Below are 20,952 nucleotides of genomic sequence, written 5' to 3'. Positions count from 1 at the left end.
GAGCGAGAAAGGGAATTGTGTGTCTCTGATCTTGGAGATCTTGGAGGAGAAGTAAGAGGCAAACATCATTGGAGGAGAGAGTTAGCGCATGGGAGGAGGAGCCAGCACGGCCAGAAGCATAGCAGGGCGTATCCTAGGGTGAGAACAAAGATACAAGACAAGGTTCACATAGAAGATGGATTTAGCAGAGTGCTGGGCAGTAGGGAGCATGCAAAGGGAGTCCCTGTGGGGGGCAAAGGGTGAAGGAGAGCGGGCCTTGTGCTACTGGCTTAGTTGGAGCTGCGCGGTCTTCCTCAGTTGGCGGATTGTGCGGGTCATACAAGGCTGAGGGTAAAGATGAGAGATAATGAAAGGACTTCCAATTGCTTAGATGCAGATCTGTATGACTACATCTCCCAAGATGCTACACTATGCATGTAACTCCTGCCATATTCTTTGCTTGGAGGCATGTTCATCATAGTAACAGGTGCACGTGTTAGTCCTTGTCCTATGTTTGCAAAAGAACTTCCCATGCAGTGCACCCAACAGACAAACATGAACCGCTTGCAGACCACACAAGGTGGCTAAATCGAGCCAGGGCCCTGGAACCCCACGAAACGGCAGGGTGGGCGCTTGTCACTTGATGACCTATTTATGTTGACAGGTTAAAAATATTCTAGTGGAGCTGCATTCCAGCCTTTAGAGACCCTGGGCCAGGGCATGACACGTGTGCGGTTAACTCTTGATTGTGAGGAGATGGGACCACGACCATGGACTTAACCAGAGCAGAAAGTGACCCCAGAGCGTGTGGCTATTATTTCAGCTGTGCCTACAAGGAGTGCCCAGCGTTAATTGATGTCGAGACACTGGTACGTAACGAGGGGCGTTGCTGCAGCTGCTCTTGGCAGATGGGCACTAATAGCTTTCCCTGGCATGCCGTCTCCACTTTCCAGGGACACGCAGGCATCTGGGGTTAAAAAGTGGAACTCATGAATGAGTGCGCTGTTGTGCAGAAGGGACCAGCATGAGAGTGTGGAATAATTGGGTCTCTGTGACGTAGTGGCTCCGCGGCGACACGTCTGTGATGTGCCAGGCGCGCATAATGTGCATTGATTTCTGGCTGCCCTCTGCGCAGTGCCGGGCAGGCGGAGGGGAAATTACGGAAGTGTTACCCGTCATCTCTGGGAACTGACAGCTCCATGCCTGTGCTTGCCTTTCACAGACTTCCTTGTACTACTCGCCAGCCGAGAGGGGCCAGGACAGACCGTCCAGGTAAGAAGCATCATAGAATTTGATAAATGAATGCAGAGAGGTCAATGTGTATCGTAACTGCATGCCAGAACCTAATGGACACTGTGCTGGGTATTAGCCGCAGCTACTTACAGTGCATCGAAAGTGCAAAAGCTGTCCATGCAAGCGCTATATTGGACCTAAGCATTGCAGTAAGGTACCTCTATTGCTACAGGAATAAAAGTCATGTGTTTCGTGGGTACTTGTTTTTTGCAAAACTAGTTTAAGGTGCTTTAAGTGGGATAAGAAATCGAGAGGGGTGGGAGTATAACGCTTTTTGATGCAATGTTTGGGGGTGGGGCCTAATGAGGGTCTCGAGCAGTCAAATCCCAAGTAGCTGATAAAGCTTTAAAAGAGGAGTGGCCTGTGTAATTAAAGGAGTGACCTAACAGAGCAAGTGAAGTTTACATAAGTGCAATGAAAGTGCAAAGATGCTGGTTTAGAAGATGTATTTAAATATGGTAATGTGTGTTAAAGTGTTGATCAAAATAAGTATATTCAAATTTGAAACAGCAAATTGAATCAAAAAGGGTCAGTAGACCATACAATCCCACAGTGCTTATTTATTTATGCATCTATTTTTGCATTTATTTCAGCGCACAACGGCCTAAGGCATCTAGGCGCTAGTTACAGAAGTGCATGGTACATTGGTGAAGAGCAAGAGTAATCATAAGGATACAGACAAACATGGTGTGTGTACACAGCCTCACCTCATGTTGCAGGGGGCTACATCAGGCAGCATATGAGTCAAATAGGTACGAATACACAGACTGGAAAAGCCTCGCCTCATGTTACAGGGGGCTGCATCAGACAGCATGTAAGTCAAATAGGTACGATTACACAGACTGGCAAAGCCTGGCCTCATTTTACAGGGGGCTAGCATATGAGTCAAATAGGTACGAATACACAGACTGGCAAAGCCTCGGCTCATGTTACCGGGGGCTACACCAGGCAGCATGTAAGTCAAATAGGTACGATTACACAGACTGGCAAAGCCTCGCCTCATGTTACCGGGGGCTACACCAGGCAGCATGTAAGTCAAATAGGTACGATTACACAGACTGGCAAAGCCTCGCCTCATTTTACAGGGGGCTAGCATATGAGTCAAATAGGTACGAATACACAGACTGGCAAAGCCTCGCCTCATGTTACCGGGGGCTACACCAGGCAGCATGTAAGTCAAATAGGTACGATTACACAGACTGGCAAAGCCTCGCCTCATTTTACAGGGGGCTAGCATATGAGTCAAATAGGTACAAATACACAGACTGGAAAAGCCTTGCCTCATGTTACAGGGGGCTGCATCAGACAGCATATGAGTCAAATAGGTACGATTGCACAGACTGGCAAAGCCTCGCCTCATGTTACAGGGGGCTACATCAGACAGCATATGAGTCAAATAGGTACAATTGCACAGACTGGCAAAGCCTCACCTCATGTTACAGGGGGCTACATCAGACAGCATATGAGTCAACTAGGTATGATTGAACAGACTGGCAAAGCATCACCTCATGTTACAGGGGGCTACATCAGACAGCATATGAGTCAAACAGGTACGATTGCTCAGACTGGCAAAGCCTCACCTCATGCTACAGGGGGCTACATCAGACATCATATGAGTCAAATAGGTACGATTGCACAGACTGGCAAAGCCTCACCTCATGGAGAGAGGGGTAGCAGCAAGGAGGCTGCCACACAGTAAGGACTCCATAGGTGAAAATAAGTAGTGAGCATAGGAGGATGGTCTGACCCACATGAATGGCACTCTAAAGGCACCCGGAGCACACAAATGAGAACGGTTGCACAGATGTAAGAACACAGACATTCGATTTTTCCAGACAAGGCACTCTAAGCACAAAAACGAAAATGGTTGCACAGATGTAAGAACACCTAGTTTCAATGTTTCCAGACAAGGCATCCAAAGCACAAAAAACTAAAATGATTGCACAGATGTAGTAACCCCTAAATGCGATTTTTTGACAGGGTACATACACTAAGGCATGGATAACGTGTTATTGGGAGTGGTTGATCGGATGCTATTGATGGGCAGAGGGGAAAAGGCATGCAACAGTAATAGAAACAGGGATAGTGCTCAGGCAAGTAGGACAGAGCATTGTGCCTCATTGCAGATTACCGAGTAGGAGTTCCATGAAACCATAAATTTTAAACGTTCGGAAAACGTTTATAAGGAGAGGTGCCCCTTCACGCTCTGACGGGCTCAAACAGGGTCCTTTTGTGTTGGCCTTTGATGGGCGACCGGCTTTCCTCGCCTTCCGGCTTTTATTTGGCTTGAAGAATAACAGGGCAACCAATCATGGGCTTCGTTTACAACAGAGCACCAGGGAAACCTGTGCAGCCCTCAGAGGCACTTTGGTGCCGAGGATGAGGGCGGCCATAATGAAGAGACGCAAAAACACCAAATACAATGGCGCTGAGTGTGTACACACGTGTTTGCCCCAACAAAGAGGCATCCAGTCTTGGAATGCAGGGAAGAATTGCAATCACGCAGTTCTGAAAGAAATCCATTATTCATATATATTAATTAAAGGCATTCTAATGAGAATACTTTAATACAATGTGTATCAAAAATCAAACATTGTGTTCTCTTACAATTTCCCTTTCCTGTTTAACAAGTACTTAATTTCAAAATTCTTTAACTGATGTTGTGATTTTAAACATTACTGAAGGTGACATCTACCAGCAAAGACAGTATTGCCACTCACAATTTTAAAGACATTTGGTAAGAGAGGTCATCTCGAGAGAGCCCTGACAGAGCCCTGGCTCAATGTCAATATTTGGAGACTGCCAGGGCTGAGCTCTGGCTAGCCCTGGCCCACTTAAAGCCATGGTGTGAACAGATTTTCAAGACAAAAAACCAGGACGTCTAACAACATAAAAGAAGGACTACCCCCTCACATCCCATCCTCCAACCCTGTATCCCCCCCTCACACTGCCCACCCCCACTTCGCACAGCATTTCCAGCACTGCTTCTGCTCCTAAAAATTGTGCGCTTTTGACTTTGGATATAGGCTGATTAATAGTAAAAAGAGCTTTTACTTTGATACATGTTGCAAGCCTTGCTGTTCATTTGTTTACCAGCTCGTCTCCATGGGCTCTGGGCACAATCAGTTAATGTGTGTGCCTAGTACCTGTAAGGTTGGTGGTTCAAGCCCAGCCTGCCATGCTTACAGTCTGTGTTTTATAATGCATACTTACTTTATAACTGTTGCTGATCCTCCTTTTCCACAAACACCAGGACTGGCACCCCACCCCTTTTCCTCAAACCTGGGACAGGTTTTTTAAATTAAAACAAATGTTGGGACGGGGGGACGGAGCGCCCAATTCCGGGATTATCCAGGCAAAACCGGGACATCTGCTCCCCCTACCACCACATTTCGTCTAAATTGGAAAAAAGGTCTTCATTAATTAACAAAATGAACACAATAACTTGGGACAATTCCCCTATGGTGATATCTAAACATCCTTCTGGGTTATATTTTTATCATGGCAGAGGTGCATGCACCCCCTTCCACTCACTTGATATGCTCCATTGCGATAAGCAGGGCTGCCACATTGGGGACGAGTGGAGGAGGCCATCCAGTGGTTCCTGGCCCACGTGGCCTGTGAGTCTCCTGGTGGCGTGGTGGGCCCCGGAAGTCCGTGTGTGTAAGGCCTGCGTCACAAAGGAACATGCTGTGGTGCCAGCGCGCTGTCTAATTCAGTGCGGGCAGGCCCCCAGAGGTAGGCAGCACATCAGGAGGGGTGCTGTTGGACACGAGAAGCGTGTCGGGGCATCTCCAGCAGCCTCTCTCTCCCCTCAGTGTTGGCGGCAATGGGTGTGAAAGCCCAATAAGTGGAGAGCAACCCCCAGGGAAGCAGATGACTGATGGTACAGCCGGCGCAGCGTGTGTGAAGCGCTACCGGTGGAAAAAGCAGGATATATTGCTGGCACCACCTGGGGAACTATGATAACACGCATCCCTCTCAGAAGGAAAAACAGACAACTGTTTGCTCATGGTGGCCATTAGAGGAAACATTACTTTCGTTAAGCAGACCAAGCTGTTGGTGCCCCTGCACTTGCACCTCACCTTAATATTACAGCGGCAACAGTATAAATTACTGGTCAGAGAACTGACCACACTAGCCACCAAATCCCTAGAGATTGTCAAAGATCAAAACTGGTGTAACACAATACAAACCGCCCTACTTAACAAAATTTTACTTCTGCAAAAGAAAATCCAGGAACACCACAAAAATCTGACACAGCATATCAAACTAACATCCTGCACTAAGCAAACCATTTCCACCAGCACAGAGCCAGTGGTCACCAAAAATCTAACTTTTAAATTCAGGGAAATCACTGAACGCAAAGTCCTCGATATAGTGAAAAAAATCAGGACATCTAACTGCAAAGGTGACGCCTGCCCAGCTAAACTAGTCAAAGGGCCTCATTACGACTCAGGCGGTAAGGGTTTTACGGCGGCGTTAACAGCGCCGACCCTTACCGCCTGAGTACGAGGTCCCTTAGCGCCATGGCGGACTTAACACCTGCTTTTAGCAGGTGTTAAAATCCATGGCGCTAAGGGACCATGGAGTTAATTACGCCACCGTAATTTACGGTGGCGTAATTAACGCCTTCCCCACTCCCATTATGCCCTATGGGGCAAAAATGGGAATGGGGAAGGGTAAATGGGGATTGGGGACTTACCGCCCCGCCAAGGTCGGAATGGGGCGGTAAGTCCGCCAACCACCATGGCGTAAACGTAGTTTACGCCATGGTGGTAAAGTCACGGCCCAGGCGGTAACTTACCGCCTGGGTCGTAATGAGGCCCAAAGACTGTGCAGAAACCTTTGGCCCAAATCCTTCATCAATTCCTCCTCAACTCTAATACTGTCCCAGACAGCTTAAAAGAAGCATGGGGTGCCCTCTTCTAAAAACGAACACCTTAGACCCAGAAATTGCCAACAACTATAGGCCCATTACCACCGTCCCTTTCTTGCTGAAGATACTGGACAAAGTCGTCTACACGCAAATCCAGCAATATCTAGAAGAAAACCACATTTTAGGGAAAAGACAGTCAGGCTTCCGTCCAGGACATGGAATGGAGTCAGCCTTACTCGATCTTAAAATTAAACCCAGTGACATCATGGAGAAAGGCAAACTGGCACTTCTCCTCCTCCTAGATCTGTCTGCTGCATTCGATCTTGTCAACCATGACATCTTAGGTATGCACCTAAAAACGAGGCCCACTTCTCACCTGAAGCCATCGCCTGAGTGGCCTCCTTCCTCAGACACTGCCTGCGCATCCCCCACCACCATTCATTGCGGGGTCCCACACTCTACTATATTTTCACCCTCCCACTCATTAATGATCTGGACTGTCGTAACATTTCATACACTAATTACGCTGACAATACTCAGGTACTACTCCCACTATCTGGTACTTATGAACAAGATGCAGCAGCCCTATCCAAAATCTACTCAGCGATACAGACGTGGATGGCCGCAAACGGCCTCTGCCTAAACGGGGACAAAACAGAGATCCTCTTAGTAGGCACGACTGAAACTCTCAACAAGCTCCCTCCACAATACAAAACCTTTACCATCGACACTCCACCATAACAGTCTCTACCGCGTTAAAAACTCTAGGAGTATACCTCGACTCCTCTCTTTCCATGACCCACCAGGTCAATGCAATAGCCTCCTCTGCCGCACTCATCGCTAAGGTGGTCAATGCAGTCAAGTCTTTCCTCTCTACAAAAAATTGCTTATCGATCGCCAGAGCCACAGTAGGTACCGAACTGGACTACTGCAATGCCCTATTCCTAGGCACCTCTACAAAGAATCTCAACAAACTTCAAGTCATGCAAAATAATGCTCTCGGGGCTGCTCTGAGCATTCCCAAATGGGAACACGTCTCACAATCCAGGAAGGATGTCCATTGGCTACCAGTAAAAGAGTGAATACTCTTCGAATCACTGGCCATTACTCACAGGTGCCTCTCCACGGATGCACCACCATACTTGTCTGAAAGAATCACCCTTAACCCCTCTAAAAGGCCTATTAGGTCCCATCTATCCAACAAGATTTACGTTCCCACCTTCAAAAGAACCAAAGCAGGAGGGTCCAGCTTTCAGCATCTGGCACCCAAAAGCTGGAATGCACTGCCCACTGCACTAAGGAATGAAACATCCTACACCACCTTCCACAAAAAGCTGAAAACAGTACTGTTCTGTTAGTCCAAACAAAATGTATAAATAAGCTGTGAAACGGTAAACATGCTTCAAACTGTAACCGAAGCTACAGAATAATTGACTGTTTCTTACCACTGTATATTCCACTCTTTAACACTGTATACTCGATTGTACGTGTCTCATCACTGTATTGGTCTCAAGTGAAATTTTCTGTAACAGCGCCAAGATGCCCTGCCCGAGGGCCGCTTGCGCGCTTTATAAATGCAAATAAATAAATAAAATAAAAAACGCGAGGAACCAAAGGGAATTGAACCAGGAAAATGCTGTTTGATGCCCCAGAAGACATGTCCTTACAAGGCTGTGCAGCCTGTGTGGGTGCAAAGAAAAAGGAATAAGGAATTTGCATTAAAATAAGTCAACCATGCATTTCACATTACCAACAAAGAAACTTCAACATGTCAGACAATGGGTTACCAGCAACAGTGTCAGCAAAGCCCTTGGATGCTTTTCAGCAAACCACGGGTGAGCCACAACTCATACACCTGCCCCTGAATTTGACCTGTGCAACACCAACAATTTGTGACCAAGATGGATGTGATGGCTCTGAGACTTCAAGTTCCATGTGCGGGCCATGGGTCTCACGGACGACACAAGGATGAAGAACATGCTCTCACTCACAGTGCGCCCGGCAGTGAGGGACATCGCAGGAGAACTGATTGACACTGGAACGGCATCATTCCAAGACCTACATGAAAGGCTGTATAACGATTTTGCACCCCACTCGATGTGTGGACTATGAGAGGCACATTTTTCACATGACACCCTAACAAAAGGGCAAAACTCTCAACAATTTTGTAATGAGATTGCGTATCAAGATCAAGCATTGTGAATTCCACCGGTATTCCAACAATGAAGTGCTGCGCTCTCTAGTCATCGCAGGCTGTGAATCTCAGGCATTTAGAAAGAAATGATTGCAGAAACAACACTCCCTTAAAGAAATACTTGCCTTGGCCCGCATGGAATTCACCATTGATCAACAAATTAACAACATGAACAAAGTGACCATACAGCCTCAACAGGCAGAGTGGAATAGTGTAGACAAACTCACTGCACCCACCAGTGGTGCCCCTAGACGCGGAGACACCACGTGCTTGAAGTGTGGCTACAAATAGCCCCACATGGGCGCATGTCCGACTCTAGGACAAAAGTGCGCAGCCTGCGGAGGCAAAGAACAGTTTCAAGAATGCCCCACTACCGCCACAAGGAAGAAGAATCCCAAACGAGAGATGGAGAGCCACTCAGACAAGCCCGTGTGCAGCAGGGGCTGGCAGTGAAACAAGAAGATACAGGGTGGAGGACCACAAGAGCACCAGGTCGTACCCCCGTGGAGAAAGCTAAACATCCAATGGACAGGAACAGTGGTGCTCCAGACGACATGGTTGATACATAGAGGTGCAGTCACTATCAAGCACAGTCTATGCATCATCTACAGGTGATGAAAGAAAGAAGTACTACGTGTGGACACTAAATAATGACGTCGCCAAGGAGCACAGCCCAACGTTGATCATGCAAGTCAATGAAACCCCTGCTGAGTTCCCATCGACACGGGGCGCCGATTAACATCCTGTGTGAAGAGGCTTAAAACAGTCTTCTGCAACCCCCACAGCTGAGACCGTGGACCATAGACGTTTACCCATATGGATCCACCACACCATTGCCATGCAGAGGAGTAATTTCTGCAGTATGCTCGCACAAGTCACAAGCAGCACACACCACAACTCCAGCTCCACCTGCTCCAGACAGAGACCAACAGAAGATGTATTCTGAGTTTCAAAACCACAGTAGACATGTCCTCTAGCAGTTGAAGGCGCATAGATTTCTGGTGAAATTTTACGATATTGAAAAGGCAAAATTGTTCAAACGACTAGGCAAGCTCAAGAGGTGCAAAACACAGCTTCACATAGACCTGAATGTCAAGCCCATAGCCCAACACTATCGGGGCTTCCCGATCAACTAACAGAGACAAGTGGAGGATGAATTAAAAAAAAAACTGGCTCAACAAGTCATTGACTCTGCTGTAGGGCCCACACCCTGTGTATTCCCAATAGTATACCTGTCCCCAAAAATGCAGCGCCAGGATCCATCCGATTATGTGAAGACATGAGGAGAGCATTTGGCGATACAAAGAGAGAGACATTAGGCGCCTTGAATCACAGACATGATTCACCTGCTCCACGGCGCAAAAGTATTCCCAAAACTGGATTTTACAAAGGGGTATGACCAGCTAGAAATTGACCCGGAATCAGGATACATCACCACATTCATGACACATATGGGCCTATTCCGTTACAAACAACCCCGTTTCGGAATGTTGTCCACAGCCAAAGTTTTTCAGGATGAAATTCCCAAGGTCATTCAGCAATACCGAACAGGCTAAACTATTCGGACGACGTCCTAGTGTTTGGAAAATTCACTGATGAGCACGATGCTGCACTCCACCGAGTATGTTCTGCTCTCGAGGCAGCAGGTTTGACACTAAATAAAAGCAAGTGCGAGGTTCGCAAGAAATCGCTGCAATTCTTCAGACATATCTTCTCATAAAGAGCAATGCGCCCTGACCCAAACAAGGTGGCATCGCTTAACAGTGCAACAAGACCACAGTAAGTGCTGAATTACGATCTTTTCTTAGACCTGCCAGTTATTGGTCCAGGTACCTGCAAGACTACGCCACCATCAGTGCACCCCTCTGACAACTCACCAAATGCAAGCAGGTGTTTCAATGGACATAGCAGTGCCAGGAATCATTTGAAAAAATCCGAAATGCCATCTCCAAAGCAGAAGACATGGCATACTTTCACGCCGACCGAACCTCGGAAGTAGTCATTGCATGCAAGCCCAGTCGGCCTCTGGGCCATCTTGACTCAGCAGGACCAAGACAATCCACACCACCACTTTATAGTGGCTTACGCAAGTTGGAGGCTCACACAAACAGAGCAAGCATGCTCACAGGCTGAAAAAGAGAGGTTGGCCGTCTTGTGGGCCTGGGAGTATTTTCCTCTTTTCCTGAATGGGAAAACTTTTACAGTTGGTACGGACCACCAGGCCCTCTGCCTATTGTTGGCAACCCAAAGGCCAGATTGCCCCAGAGAATCACACGGTGGGGTCTGCGACTGCAGGATTACAAATTCACCATTGTTAACCAACCAGGGAAAGAATCAAACCCGACTGACAACCTGTCTAGGAACCTGACGGGACCGGCCAGTGCCGGACCATCCATCGCAAATGCATACCTGAACTGCGTAGTATACCACATGCAACCCTTACCTGTGGACTGGTCCACCCACAGGAGTGAGTCAAAACGTGATCCAGCCTTACACATCATCGCAGGCTATCTATCCAAGGGAAAATGAAGGACAGAAAGTCGTCCACCTCGGGCATGAAAGGCACCGGGGAGTGGTGTCCAAAAAACGGCTGCTAAGACAGAAGGTCTGGTTTCCCAACTGAACGCCATGGTGGAGAACACAATCCAGAACTGCGCCACATGCTGGGTCGTAGCACCACTGCCCCACCCCAGTCCATTACACATGAGCCCGCTACCCGAGTGTGGGAGGAACTGGCCATTCACTTTTTGGGCCGCTGTGGGATGGGTCACACGTGTTAGTGCTGACTGATGAACATTCCCATTTCCTGGACGCTCAGATAATCGAGTCCACCTCTGCCACCTGTGCCATACCTGTGCTGGATCGAATGCTCTACGGCATCCCGAAACTACTCAAATCTGACAATGGCCCGCCATTCACTAGCCAAGACTTTGCAAATTTTGCAAGGTACATGGGTTTTCAAAACAATAAAATCAGACCATTATGGCCACAGGCCAATCGAAATGCAGAATGCTTCATGACAAATGTCAAACGATCTCTTCAGGTGGCCAACGTCACCAGCAGCCCATTCAAACAGACCCTATACCAACTACTCTGGAAGTACCAGCACTCCCCGCACAGCACCACAGGAGTGTGTCCTGCGGACCTCATGCTTGGGAGAGCCATCCTCACCAGCCTACCAAAGCGCTCGAGTACTCGTCCCACAACCCTGCTAGAACAAGCCAGGATTTGTGACCAGGCAGAAAAGGAGAAAATGAAAAACAGGGTGGATGCCAGGTGAGGAGCCACATAGAGGTGGGAGATCAGGTGGTAGAGCAGCATCCCAGGGCTCGCAAGGAGCATCCCACATTTGCACCGTGTGGCTGGTAATAACCGACAAAAGAGGAACAATGCTGACAGCTCAAAGGGGTGTCTCGCAAGACAATCACCCCGAAACACCTTGCACTTCAGCAAATGCCCCAACGAAGACATGCGCCTGTGGTACCCTACCCGGTCTGACTGACCAGCAGGGCTTTGATTCAGAGGAGTCATACCTAGGGGATGGCGAGATGTCCGAGAATTAAGAGGAACCAGCCAGATGAGGATTTGATCCAGGGGAAGCACCACCAGGACAGGAGAGACGCCGTCAGCGGTCTCGCATACAACCCAGCAGACTGATTGAAGAGATGGGGTAACAATATTATCCAGTGTGTTAAAAAGGGCTCTGATTCAGAGGAGTCATATCTAGGGGATGGCGAGATGTCTGAGAATTAAGAGCAACCAGCCAGATGAGGATTTGATCCAGGGGAAGCACCACCAGGACAGGAGAGATGCCGTCAGCGGTCTCGCATACAACCCAGCAGACTGATTGAAGAGATGGGGTAACAATATTATCCAGTGTGTTAAAAAGGTGGGAGATGTGATGTCGTGCACCATCAGCACCGTCGTTGAGCTAGGGGAGGGGCCATGTTTGGGCCAGGAGGTGGGAAGTGACGTTGGGCTCGGGAATTAGTCCAATTTGTTGAATAAAGTATGTCGCATATGAAATAGCTGTGGCCGTGTTTCATTTCACCAGCTACGGCGCTGCCCTCCATTATTGCAATAAGCAGGGCTGCACGGTTTTGTGCACATTTCTTTACCACTGTTTTGGTGACAGTGTATTTCATTCTTTATTTTTTAAATTGTCATTATAAAATATTATCCAAATCAATATTATTTTTTATGGTAAATCATATAATTAATTCTGTTCAGGACGTTTACATTCATGCAGCTAAAGCTATTTAATCTTTGGAATACTTATGTCACATTTCAGAATTGTTGTCACTTGATGGCCACTATGGACCAAAGAATGACATTGCACTAAAAGCCTTGCCTGACTAACCCAAATTAATCAGGGTACTTCCATTTTAAGTGGAGTATAAACCATTTTGAAATTAGAAATAGAAATGTAAGTCCATTAGAAAAAGCAAAATACATGTATTGTTAAAATCACAATTTAAACTATCACCTGGTCTTCAAAAATAACAATAATTAATAGCTCCTGTGAGGGTGCTAAACTAAGGTTTTTCATGGATGTGCCACAGAGTAGTATTTACAGTCTGCAGGATGTCATTGGTATAGGACAGGAAACCATTTGATTATATACAATTGACATTTGAACCTGACCTACTGCCACAGTATTGCACTCTCTGCAGAATGTCTAGAGAAAGTACAAGGAAAGGTTCATGAGTTTACTATGCTTTGAGCGTGGTGCATTATGAATGTGGAGGTCTGATGAGCAGGCCTCCCTTTCAGAAACATTTAGTCTTAAAAAATCAAAAATGTTCAGGCTTTCCACCGTCACATATGGCATTCTCCCGCATGGGCACACGTAGGTCTTGCTGTAACCACCGGGGGTTGACCACAAAACTCCCACCACAAAAAGCTTAGCTCCACATGGCCAACCCTTCTGGTGGAGGCCTTTCCACCCTGTAGAAAGCAATAACCCTTTCTATGGTTAAAGATAAAGTCTAAAGGCGGCACTGCACCATTTTCCGTACTGGAAAAAGATTTCAACAGGATAATACAATTCTGAAGGGTCAGGAACAGTTATACAGCCTGTCCTACTCATACATTGGGCTATCACTGCACCAATATTCCAGGATAAAGGTGTACATCAGGTGTCTGAAGCCTTAGATTCCACAGATGTTTTGGACTACAACACCCACCGAAGCCACTCGGCAGAGTCATTGGTGAGGGATCATGGGAGTTGTAGTGGAAAACATCTGGAGAGCTGCAGGTTGCAGGCACGTGGTGTATTTTAATGTTTAATTGCATAGCCTGCCCTGTATATTTAGGGCCTTAGTATGGATGGTTACATTTCAATTTTTCAATCCCACAATGCCATCTCAAATGTTGATGATGTGTTGCCATCTCGCACCTTCAAAGAGATAAAAGGTGGGGCTTTACCTGCATGTTTGGCTACTGTCCGGGCTTCCTTTCAACAAGGCAATTTCCCACCCAGCCTACCTTCAGCCCTGATTGGAGAGGAACATCTTGATTAATCAGATTGGGGCAATTTCAACCTGTTACACATCTCCACATTTTTGAGAAAAGGCTGAAGCCAATCAGCTTTAGGAACATCTTGATAGAGATAATTTGTTACAATAATATCAGTTTTCCGGCCTCAGATGAGTTTTGAGGCCAGTAACCTCCAGGTAGTTGATGGCATGTTGGGCAGGATAGAGGTGGGACATGCATGCTCGTGGTTCCCTAGGTTCCCCGCAACCTTTGACACAGACGACTATGATATACTCCTTATCATCTTTTGAGAGTGTATGGGTCTGGGGGGCGAGTGGTGTGGTCCCTGATAGGATGACAATATTTCTATCTTGAACGTGGAGGCTTAGAAGCGGGGCACTGTTGGATGCAGCCTTCCGTGAACAGATCAGGAACAGCACACACAAATTCTGGCAGATAAATGAAAACAGCGCGCAGCATATAGGCACAGTATGGGAGGCGTACAAAGTAGTCATGAGTGGAGAAATGCTGGCAGCCATAGGGGGAGCCCAGATATCCATCGTAACCTCACTAGCACACACTGAAAAGGAGTTGGCAGAATTGGAAGCGATGGCCAACTTAGACCCGGAACACATACAAAAGAAGGTTGAGCTTAGACAAGCTTGTTTAACGTATTGGGAAAAACTGGGGAAACTCAATTACACAAAACACATCGAGAGAACCCATACCCTTGGGGATAAACCAGGGAAATTATTAGCTTGGCTCTAAAAACGGGAAGCCCCCAGGACTCCCATTTGCCATGTCCACAGGCCGATGGCACTTTAGTACACACACAGTTGGGAATAAACCCGGTGTTCACCGGGTTTTACCAGGATCTTTACGCCAGCACTCCATCTCCTACAGACACTGAAAATGAAGATGTCTTAGACATCATCAATCTACCCAAATTGGACCCACAATTGGGTGAGGCCCTGGACGAACCTATTACCCCAGAGGAGGTGATGGTCACCATCAGATCCCTACCGTCCGGTAAAGCCCCAGGAACTGACAGGCTTCCAGGGGAGTTTTATAAAGCATACGAGGACGTCCTGGCACCACTCCTAGCCCAAGTGTTCAATGAAGCGTACGAAGTGGGAACCCTCCCAGACACCATGAGAGAAGCCATAATCATCCCACTATTGAAAGCTGGCAAGGATGGAGGAGAGTGTGGCTCATACAGGCCCCTGTCCATGTTAAACTCAGACAATAAGATCCTGACGGCACTATTGGCACGAAGGATGCGTAGAGTAGTCCCTCTATTGATCCACCAGGACCAGACGGGCTACGTGCCAGGGTGATCCATTACTGAGAACCTACGCTGATTCCACCATGTTATTTATACCATCAATAGCAGACCCGAGAAATGCGCAGTGGCGTCATTGGATGCCACAAAGGCTTTTGACTCGGTCAGGTGGGAATGGCTATATGTCACGATGACAAAGATGGGGATAGGTCCGGCCTTCTTAAAGTGGACCAAACTCATATACACTGATCCCATGGCCAGAGTGCACACGAACAACACATTCTCCGACAAATGGCACCTCCACAGGGGCACACAGCAAGGTTGGCCACTCTCCGCCATGCTATACATCATAGCCATCAAACCTGTAGCAGCTTACCTACTCCAGGAATATGGAGATGGGGGCATAGTGATAGATGTGGTGACACACTTGGTGTCGATGTATGCTGATGACAGACTCCTGTACCTAAACAACCCAGAACACATACTAGCATACATCCTGGAGACACTAGAGGGGTTCCATACATACACAGGGATCCAAATTAACAACAAAAAATCTTGCCTCTTCCCCCTGGCTGCCATGAGCAGGGACGACGGCGATAATCTTCCTTCTAAGGCTTTCCAGTGGAAAACCACATCCTTCAAATACTTGGGAATCACTATCCACCGAGACCCCAAAGTTGAGCACACTTTAAACACAGTAAGAGCCAGGGAAAGCTTAGACAAATCAATGGCCTTTTGGGGAAAATTGCCGCTCTCAGTGGCAGGAAGTGCTGGACTTCTAAAAATGGTGGCGCTCCCCAGACTTCTACATTACTTTACCAATGTCCCATTAAACATCCCCCCACACTTCTTCACAGATTTAAACAAGCTTTGCAGACGATTCCTTTGGCAGGGAGGTAGGCACAGAGTCGTGCTGGAAGTGCTACAAAGACCCTACGACAAAGGAGGTCTGAAAATCCCCAATTTTGAAGTATATTACTTGGCAGGCCAATTGAAACACATAGTACAATGGATGGCAGGCGAGATCACAATTGATACCCGACTCCTGCAACTGGCCGTCACCCAGACGCTACTCAGGGATCTATTCTGGGTCCCAGCAAATGTGAGGCAGAACAGCCCTTACCTGGTGAAACTGGGGATACAGATCTAGAAACGAGCCTGCAAAACAGCGTAGTTGGAAGACCCATACTCCCCACAGATCCCTATAGCAGCTATCATGGCGCGTAGGCCCTGGGGACAGAAAGAAGTAAGGAACAGGTGGGAGCCCTGCGGAGTAGCTACACTAGGGGACTTGGTGAACGACCGTGGGATCCTAACATTCGCTGAGCTGCAGGTAACCTCAGGGCTGCCAACAGGACAGTTCCTGCTCCATGGAGCAGCGGTACAAAGGTTCATGGACCGGTGGCCGGAGGTAGAGAACCTAGAAACTGGGCACAAGACCATTGAGAATATGCTGAATGCAGCCGAGGGAGGACATGAAACCTCAAGGCTTTACGAAACATTACTGAACAACATAACATAAACAAGAACTTAAATGTAGAGCGAAATGGGAACACGAATTGGGTTTGGAATTCGAAGAAAAGGAATGGGAATACATAACCCACTACCACAAAAAGGTCTCTGGGAACGCCCAACTGCAGCTAATACAATTCTACATCATCAACAGAGCGTACCTTACACCAGAGGTGATCTCCAAATTCAAAGGGGCGAGAGTTAACAAATGTCCTAAATGCAGCGAACCCCATGCAGGAATGACGCATATGTTCTGGGGAATAATACAATCCTTTTGGACACGGATTGCTGCAAAGGCGGCCGAAGCAGACATTGACCTGGAAGTGCAAACACTTGTAGCATGCATCCTGGGCAGATATAAAAAAAGAAAGAAGAACAAACCCCTAAATAAACTCAAAGACTTAATGTATATCCTGGCCAAGAGACGCATTGCTTTGGGTTGGAAAAGCGCTAGAAGCCCAAGTGTAGTACTGTGGTGGGAGGACCTTCATAAATGGGTGACGGCGGAAACTGGGGCGTGGGAGAATGCATTGCGAGAACAGAAATTAGACACCAGTGAAGACTTACACCAATGGGTGGCACTCACGGTGCCGTTATTTAGCCCTAGAGAGAAAGAAGCTACGTCTGATGAAGCGGGCAGCACATGATGGTTGTCTGGTATAGGCGGAACTGAAGGACAAATTGTGGTCTTGGGGGGGGATGGAGGAAAGGGTGGGAAGTTACAAGAGCAATCATTTAAGATTCATTGACAATGCCTTTTTTGTTGTTGTTGTTCATGTTGTTTAAAACCTAATAAATATATTTTAAAAAAACATATTTCTATCTTGACGCAGTTCATTTTTCCATGTGGACTCATCACAGTCCCTCCGCCCGGTTATCTCTAATCTCTGATGGGCCTTAGGGGCCGTTCCTGTATCCATTGGTGTTGAATATGTAAATATGTACATGGAGCCACTAGGGGTATGCTGGCAGAGTGGGGGGCCACAATGCACCCGTATGCTTTTGACGACATGAAACTATATCCGAAGTTGTGGATATTTACCGGTGTCCACCACTTGGTGGACACTCTTGCCTGCATCGAGGCTAGGATGGCCTCAATCACCTTCCATCTAAATCCTTTGAAGACTGAGTTCATTTTTGCATCTTCAAGTAAGAATAAGAAGGTAAGCCAGGACTTGCTGAAGACCATGAAACTTAACTCTTTGCAGCCTATGCTCTCCGAGGCTGCAAAGCCACTGTTAGATTGTGCTTTGCCTGGGGATTCCGGCATGCAGGCATCGCCCCATTCGTCCCCGAAAGGAATAGACAGATGCAGGTCCTGCTTTGTCGGGCAACCGGCGTGCACTGCTGCAGTGCGGAACCACCCCCCTTTATTACAAACTGCGTGCGATGGCTTAGCACAGACGTCACACGTCACGTGACCCGTTCACAATCAATGGATTTACCTTTTGTGTCTGTCCCTCAACTTTAAATCTCATGTTGAGAAGAGGACCCCAGCAGGTTTTTTTCACATCTGTTGAAAAAAGAACTGCCCTTTCTTCCATTGGTTCAGACTTTAGTTCTTGCCCACGTGATGGGTGGGAAAGTCCTATTGATGGACATTCCACAAATCACATGTTTGCCATTAAAAACTGTTTTACTTGTGGCTGCCAAGTTATTTGCTAGCAAAGGAAAATGTTACTCTGTATCCACTGTATTGCTTGCCCTGCATTGGTTACCTTGGAAAGCATCTACTGTCTTCAAAACAGGATGTGTAATTTACAAAGCACTGAGCTGAGACCGAACTACCCCCTACAGAGCCGAAAAATTGAGAATTTCAGGCACCATTTGAATTACACATAGTAGTGAGGCCTTAAGATTAGAACTTTTACAAACTAATAGAAAACAATCTCGTCAACAAACCTTTTCTCACTACTCCCCATTGCTACGACATTTTTATTTTCTGGCTCTTTTACCCTTACGTCCTTCATTATTAAAGTATAATAAGTAATTTGAAGACACTTCTATTCAGTCAATAATTGAAGGTGTGTGTGTCTCCTTCCCTTAAAATGGCAATAGTTATGGCTGTACCTCTCTCGGAAAATGACTGCACATAATTTTCCAATTTTTGCATGATGTTAGAATTTGACTGCTAAGATTGTATCTCTTTTAAATATTAATTGTTTTAGATATGATTGTGTGACATCTCATGTATTTGATGGGTTTTGTGTTACTCCGTTGCTTCTCATGGAGCTAGTTTTGCACCATATAAAATTGAAACCTAAATCAATAATAATTCATAATTTCAATGGCTCTCCCTATCCCTCTCAACCTCAATCATAAAATTAGTGAATGAACGAATTCATCTTTTTTCCCTATAGCTCCCTCTGTAACCTTATGAGAAACACATGCATAGATTGGAGGGAAAGCACAGTCTTTCTCATCTGTATGTTTGAGACCATCTACCCCAATGTTATCCTATGTTGGATGGCATTTCTAAATAAATCAACTTTAAGTGTGGCCCAAAGGTGCTGAGAGATGCCTCTGCATGCAGGGCTCTCAGGTTCAGACAAACCGCTGGCCCCTAGTCAGAGCACAGCTGTACCACCAGACGCCCCCCAGACCGTGCTTGCCAGTCAAACCACCAGTTTTACCCACACTTAAAGGGGATCATGCAATCGAACTACATGGCCATTAATCCTAAATTCTTGGTCTCTTGGGACACTTTTGGACCTTCACTCACAAGACCCCACCTAAAATATTGTCTCTGCATGGTTGGATCTTATATATTAATAGCCCCCCAAACATATGTTGGAATTCGGTGCAACTATATACTGGCCTCTTTGTACTTTCACTTGGGAAGCTACTACTTGTGACGTCTGGGATTAACTTTCAAAAACCTAATCTTAGTTTCTGATTTAATCCGCATATCAGCACTTTTTCACCATGGGTTCATCTGCAAGTTTAGAATGTACGCCCATGTTAGTCTCAGGCAGGGGCGTTTCTGGGGGGGGGGCTAAAGGGGCTATAGCCCCTGATCTTTTGGTTGTAGCCCCAGATAGAATTTCAGGAGCTACAGCCGAAAGACTAGCTAGCCCCCAGTCCCAACAGTTGTGACATCAGCTTAGCCCCGGGTCTTTTCCAGACCTAGCAACTCCCCTGATCTCAGAAAAGCGGGGGAAACGGCAAACAGCCAGGACAGTTTCTCTGGTAAACATCATGCAGTTTAAGTTGGTTGCTACAGTAAGTTTCCTAGTTGTTTTCTGCAAAAAGGACACCCTCTGGAATTTCTATGGAAGCGTCACTGCCGTAGGTGCTTAGTTCATGAGTCACATGACATTGGACACCGTGGTGGATAATGTGTGTGGAACCATGAAAAAGGGGCACCCGAAGGAGAGAAGACCTCTGACCCATCTGTTCAGCAGCACCAAAATCAAGTTCCTAATTGTATTAGCTGTAATTACTATGATTTGTTCTAGTGCTTATGGCGCTTGTGGAGTCACTGCACTGTACAGGTACAGGATAGTTGTACGGATTCTAGAAGGAAGCGGGAATTATTATTATTAGCTCTAAAGCTTGATGCCTTGATCTGAGCATGACACAACTGGGATTGGAAATGCTGCCGTAGCATGGGCCTGGTTTTATGCCACAAGACTCGGCTGCTTTTGCCACAGAGTCTTATGCCTTGAAACTCTAGTTCTGGCATGCTGGATAACTAGGCATAGATCCTGAAAAGAGCTAAATAGCGGTGAGAATTGGTACTACCCTTGACACCATGAACTTAGTTGTTGAGTGCTTCACAGTCAGTGCTGGTTGACCCACCATGAGCGGGTGGTTGGCCAGCTCGCTGATAGTGTCATTTGCAAAAAAATGGATATTATTCATTTATAAAGCACCAACAAACCCATAGACACCAGGGTGCATAACATTTAACATCAAAACAGCACCAGACCACCAAAACAAACCAAACAGGACACACATAAAACACCAGAGTATCAAATGCATCAAGTCAGAAAACAGTACGATTTAAGACGTAGGGAAACAAAATAATTGATCACTTAAGAAGGTGAGTTTTCAGAGCATGTTTAAAAGTCAAGATTACTTTCATTTGTCTCAGATCAGGTGGGAGTGAATTCAACAGCATTGGCGCCTTGTGGTTAAAGGCAAGTTTACCAGCTTGCTCTAGGCGATATCTGGCTTGTATTATTGGGAAGTATTGTTCAATCGCAATGCTCTATGGACAGGCAGCCAGTCCATTCTCTCCTTGAGATAGTCTGGGGCTGGAGCTATGTTACAAAACCGAGTCCTAAAAGCTCAAGTTTCAAAATTACGACTTGTTCACATTTTGTAAGTCAA

The 20,952-nt window shown here is 46.7% G+C and overlaps 1 protein-coding gene across 19 annotated transcripts in view; it reads left to right on the top strand.

Moving 5' to 3' along the window:
• The window catches only part of SORBS2 (sorbin and SH3 domain containing 2), a 923,152-nt gene that overhangs the window by 734,012 nt on the left and 168,188 nt on the right, over window positions 1-20,952 (top strand). For all 19 annotated transcript variants that reach the window (XM_069631529.1, XM_069631528.1, XM_069631527.1 and 16 more), the window contains one exon: window positions 1,202-1,251. In XM_069631529.1, the coding sequence (XP_069487630.1) occupies window positions 1,202-1,251 (50 nt within the window). The remainder of the gene's footprint in view (window positions 1-1,201; window positions 1,252-20,952) is intronic.

This window comes from Ambystoma mexicanum, chromosome 6q (genome assembly GCF_040938575.1).
Source record: "Ambystoma mexicanum isolate Mex_15411 chromosome 6q, UKY_AmexF1_1, whole genome shotgun sequence".
Taxonomy (NCBI): domain Eukaryota; kingdom Metazoa; phylum Chordata; class Amphibia; order Caudata; family Ambystomatidae; genus Ambystoma; species Ambystoma mexicanum.
This window is presented reverse-complemented; position numbering and strand designations above follow the sequence as displayed.